The sequence below is a fragment of the Notothenia coriiceps genome, unplaced genomic scaffold (assembly GCF_000735185.1).
Source record: "Notothenia coriiceps isolate Sejong01 unplaced genomic scaffold, NC01 NC01_scaffold00033332, whole genome shotgun sequence".
NCBI lineage: Eukaryota > Metazoa > Chordata > Actinopteri > Perciformes > Nototheniidae > Notothenia > Notothenia coriiceps.
In genome coordinates this window covers 1-5,940 of record NW_011366033.1, presented here as the reverse complement: position 1 = coordinate 5,940, position 5,940 = coordinate 1, and the positions used below count along the sequence as shown (strand labels likewise).

The 5,940-nt window shown below is 42.0% G+C and overlaps 1 protein-coding gene across 1 annotated transcript; it reads right to left on the bottom strand.

Moving 5' to 3' along the window:
• Positions 1–1,199: 1,199 nt before the first annotated feature.
• LOC104961457 (recombining binding protein suppressor of hairless-like protein) lies at positions 1,200–4,697 on the bottom strand. The gene is made up of 5 exons (XM_010789752.1): positions 4,597–4,697; positions 3,595–3,665; positions 3,268–3,383; positions 1,616–1,790; positions 1,200–1,204 (listed from the first exon to the last, which is right to left on the bottom strand). The coding sequence occupies exons 1-5, from the start codon at positions 4,695–4,697 to the stop codon at positions 1,200–1,202; spliced, it is 468 nt and encodes a 155-aa protein (XP_010788054.1).
• Positions 4,698–5,940: the final 1,243 nt, after the last annotated feature.

Below are 5,940 nucleotides of genomic sequence, written 5' to 3'. Positions count from 1 at the left end.
CACACACACACACACACACACACACACACACCTGTCTCTACTTTAAAGAGTCCTCTCCTGCTGATGTTCAGGTGTATATCAGTATGTAGTGTCTCTACTTTAAAGAGTCCTCTCCTGCTGATGTTCAGGTGTATATCAGTATGTAGTGTCTCTACTTTAAAGAGTCCTCTCCTGCTGATGTTCAGGTGTATATCAGTATGTAGTGTCTCTACATGTCTCCATGCTTTAATGTTCAAAAAGGTCTTTATTGTTCTCATACTGCCTGTGCTCCAGCACCTCTTTTCACCCTCTGTCTGAAACCAGAGCCCAGTCTGCTCTGATTGGCTGTTGGAGCGCTAGCCAATAGAAGTACGAGTATGTTACTTTGCTATACAACACACTACAGGAAAAGGAAAACCCCAAAAGCTTAATAGGGCCCCTTTAAGGAAAATTCTGGATTATAAAAAATACTTTTGATCTTCAGATGTCAAACAGTCAATTCATGCATAGACTGACCACAATATGACCTTTATAGTATGGAATAAGTGAATGTGTGACTAACATATAACACACACACACATACACAGACTCGTACCCAGCGTGATGGTGAAGGCGGTCCACTGTCTGGCGCTGGCGATGAAAGCTCCTCTGTCCACGGAGAGGTAACGCGTGCTGACCGTCTGAGAGCGCAGGCGGTTAAACAAAGCCACTCTGGAGCACGACGAGATACACACTACACACACACACACACACACACACACACACACACACACACACACACACACACACACACACACACACACACACACACACACACACACACACACACACACACACACACACACACACACACACACACACACACACAGAAACAGAGGGATACTGTAAGGACTGACTCACAGGCACACACAAATTTAAACACACACCACACAGGGTCTCAGAGTTACATTGGTTTTCTGCCTGCAGGAATGTGCATTTTATTGGATGAACATCGGAGCATCATTTGCATCTGGTTAGACACACACACACACACACACACACACACACACACACAACCTTTGTTGAGCGTGGGAACATGTTTAGAGACTCATTAGAGCTGCAGAGGCATGAGAGGCTCCATTGATGCTCACACACACACACACACACACACACACACACACACACACACACACACACACACACACACACACACACACACACACACACACACACACACACACTCAAACTGACACATATTCAAACAGGCGGTTGAAGGTGTGTGTATACTTTCGTTATTTTTAAACTTATTTATTGTGTATTTTTCCGTGTATGTGACTCAATGCTCTTTCTTTTATATCCTAACATTTTTTTTTAATAAATAAACTGTCTGTGGACATTCGTCGCAGATTTTCCTGCCAACATTTTAAAAACATAAGTATTTGTATGTTACAATTGTAATGCTTGTCTGTATCAAATTAACTGATCCAAACAAACGGGGGACCGGCCAACATTTTAAATATCCTCACTTAGTGTTTGCTGATAGTAGGTAGTTTCTGTTGAGGCTTAGTGGACCATGGATGTTTGATTATGCCATATAAATGACATTTATAAAATACATTGGTAACATTATGCTTGGTGCGTTGGTGATTAAACTCACGGTCAGCGTTCTTCATGGACTGTCTCTTCTGCGACGGTTTGGAGATAACTTTGATCATCCGGCTCTGAAACGATCCCACTTCCTGTCTGTTTCCCAGGAAGAGCCTCAGCAGCAGGCAGAAGTGTTTCCTCTTGTCCTGGTCGGAGATGAACAGGGACTTGGCCGAGGCGAACATCTGAAACACAGAAGGAGTGCGAGAATACACACACTGAAACTTTATTTAAACAAAGTGGAGACAAAGACATCACCTTGGAATTAAGAAACTGGGATGGACATTTTTCTGTATTTGTTCAAAAATAATCTCAACATAGCACAGTTCACACATTATAACACGTAACACAATGTGCTTTACATATAAATGACATGTTATAATAAATAAAAGCAATGCACAATATTATATATACGACATTCACTATCCTTAAAGGTTTACAAAGCTTACATACAACCATTGAATATATACAGTATGTCAGGAAATACTGAAATATCCATCTCAGTTTTGCAAAGTCGTAGGTGATGTCTTCTAAGGTCTTTTTTCAGTCAAAAATCCAAATGTTTTAACTTTGATGAAATACAGAAAAAAGCTGATATCTACATAATGACACGTAGAAAACGACATTATCTCAAGTTTTTGCACGAGAAGGAAATCATCGATAAAGCAATTATCAAGAACATGTTGCGTTTTCTTTCCTGTGGATCGACTATTCGCTGCAGCTCTTCTCTTCACAGCGATGTGTGTGTCTTGTTTTCTGCTTGAGTGAATGAGGAGGCCAGTGAACACACACGGTGTGTTTACAGCAGCGACTGTTTGTCGAGTCCACAGTGAGAGTAATAAAGAGGCGAAGGTCTGTCTGGGTAAACAGACACAGAGCTGTCTGTCGCTCAGACACAACAGATCTGAGGTCAGCGGCCGTTTATCATCCAGAGCCGACCTATCAGCTGTTGCTCTGATTTAAGAGCCTCTATTAACAAGATTCACAGCTTGACCTTTATTCAAGGGGTTTAAGTTATGCTCATTTTCAGGTTCTCCTGTGACATGTCTCAAAAAGCTCTTTATTGTTCTCATACTTCCTGTGCTACAGCACCTGTTTTCACCCTCTGTCTGAAACCAGAGCCCAGTCTGCTCTGATTGGTTAGCTGGCCTGCTCTGTTGTGATTGGTCAACGGCTTAGAGATGTCCCGCTCCTTAGCCTATCATGTACAAGGTGTTGGAGTGCTAGCCACATGTCACTATGTTCAGGAAGTAAACAAAGTGCGTGGGAGAGAAACTCCCTTTGGAGGCAACTTTGGGATTTTAGCCTTTGAAGACCATTTACTATTTGCTGTCGTTATGAATCTGGTTTCATCCACCGCCAAGGACAAATACAGGGACACAGATACAACAGATCTCGTTGTTTGGAGAGGAATTTGGGGGCTTGTTTAACCGGGACAAAGGCTAGTTTGAATTTCCAGTAAATTGGGCCCTCTGTCATTGAAGGAATTTGAGAGACAGGAGGAGACTTTGTGGACAGAAACAGTCAAACACAGAGGACAGGTATGTGCATGGCAATACATCAGATAAAACACACACACACACACACACACACACACACACACACACACACACACACACACACACACACACACACACACACACACACACACACGGCTCTCACCCTGGAGTTGGGCTGCTCGTTGAACACCAGTTTGTAAGCGTCAGCCTGAGACTGGCTGGTGTTGTCGAGACACAAAAAGCCACACACTCGATACACAGCGTCTCCATGACCTGCCGCTGGAGAGAAACGATGATAAATTAGGATAAAAAGCAACGATGGAAGGATGAAGATGAAGGAACAGAAGGACGAAGGGAGGACGAGGAACGTAGAGCTTCTCGAACCCTGATTCAAAGAGATGTATCGTTCAATCTGGGTTTGAAATGCTCTACCTTCCTCTTCCTCCTTTCAACGTTTTTACGTCTCCAATTAATATTTGTGTGCCTTCACCTTTCAGATGGTTCTGCATGACTCTCCATCCCGGACCGCTGATGTAAACACAGGGAGGAGGACAGAAGAACCTGTGGGGCGAGAAACAGTGCAGACTTTAAAGAAGAACATCAGCTGTATGGTGTTGGAGATGTTGGAAAGACTTAAAGGACATATCATGCTGCCCAGATCCTAAATTCATTAAGATGTTCAGATGTGTCCCCCAATTATACGTAAAATGCAGGTTGATTAGAATAAAACCCCCTCATTTGAGTATCTCCAGCCCCGAAGAACTACCAACGTTGATAAATAAAGTATTTCTGATTCTGTTGCTCTATGATTAAATATACAAGCGCACAAATGGAATGAAATGGTATCCACTTCCTGTCTGCTAGGTCGAGGAACAGACATTACATATTTACGTAGCTTACAACCAATTCAACATTACGAAAGTAAGTTAGCTAGGTGTTGGCGAACAATAGTTTAACGTTTTGATACCGTTCAACTTATTTGGCTAACAAATCAGAACGATTGGCCTTGAAGAAATTCGTTTTTGTCCGTAAAACATGTGTCAATGTTCGGAAAATACATGTCCAATATATACTTTGGTGACTACTATGCGAAATAATCTTTAATAATCTGTGATCATTTTCAATTCTCCTTCCAGCCAATCAAAGCAAAATGTGCTTTTTCGGGTTAGCCAGCTTAAAGAGACAATGGAGGGTTTCAGATGGAGGGTAAACACATTAAAACAAACTGTGTGAGAACAGAAAGCATGTAAACATAATCTAATAGAAGACAAGCATAATTTAGATACCTTGAGGTAAGGGTTTGAATGCAAGACTTTACAATAAGTGGATCATTTGTGTTAATATTACTTTTATTTCCGTGAGAAATCAAAACACTTCTCCTATCACTGCCTACCTCCTACCTCTTGTAAAGATTGGTACTAACCCTGAGTTATAAATACATTTTAAATGGTTGCATGTTTAGGGTTGGAGTTAGAAACACAGAAGGTCAAACCTCTTCTCGTTGCCGTAGGACTTCTGGGCGACCTTGGCGTGCAGGATGGTGACGNGGATGGCTTTTCGGCTGTTCCCGGGCGCTTCACATAGCAGTTTCATTAGGTAGCATTAATAATAAGTAGTACATTCCTCAAAAGCCCGCCGAATAATTTTCGGGCTGTTCCCCAAGGGCCTTCACAATAGCAGTTTCACTAGTAGGTTATATAGGTATTATATTCCTCTCAAAACCCGATACACACCTCCGCGCAGAGAATTCCTCAAGGCCTACACATAAAATATACTTCCTTAAAGCCGCCTGTGCTTAGGGGGAAAGAATGGTACACATGGGCAGCTCGCCAGGAACATACCTACTTATCGATTTACATCACCAGCGCGCTGTGCTTGGGGGGGAATGGCCACATGGTTTTGGGGGATAGTATCTAATCTCGACGCAGTTTTGGGGGTTAGTTATTTGATCATCACTCATCGTGCTATGTATATCTATGGAGTGATGATGCCCGAGCCTAATCGCCAAAATCAAATATATGCTGACTTCTAATAAACATGTTAAAGAAACACGTGAGTTGTCTGACTGAAATGGGGCGAAGCCTGCGAGCTAGTTCAGGCAGTCAACTCGAGCACTTATGCTGCATTCATAAATAACGCCCCTTGCCACTCACAACCAACCAAACAGAGTCTCCTTAATATGCCGCTCTATTTAACCTGCCAGATCTCTCTCCATGCATTGCTTGCTGCTGCTATTGCCGAAGCTACCTTTACGTCGCTGCTGCTTCCACCCCAGCTTCCACCCCAGCTTCCACCTGTAGGCTCAGGGGTTAGTTATTCGATCATCACTCATCGTGCTATGTATATCTATGGAGTGATGATGCCCGAGCCTAGTCGCCAAACTTAACTATATGCTGCTTCTAATAAACATGTTAAAGAAACACGTGAGTTGTCTGACTGAACTGTTGAAAGTAAACCTGAATCTTCGTATTGCATGAATGAAGATGTCTTACTTCCGAGCTCAGAAGGTAAAGCACAGTCTGCCTTAACGTCTATTTAACAAAATAACTGACTATTATTTACAATTTGATCATCATGCTGTACTGAAGAAGACTTAAACTACAGATTGAGACCATAAAATTAACAGAAAAAGGATTACTGAGGTTATAAATCAAGCATAAGTAAGGATATTTTCTCATGGACTTCTATTCCGTTTTTGCCCCCTGCTGGCCATTAGGAAGAATGCAGGTAAAAGAAACCTCTATATTGTTAAATATTGTAAATAACATTATATTAGATTAGATACCTCAAGTGAATGTGAAGTGAAATGTGCTCACTAAACTTGAATATAGAAAAT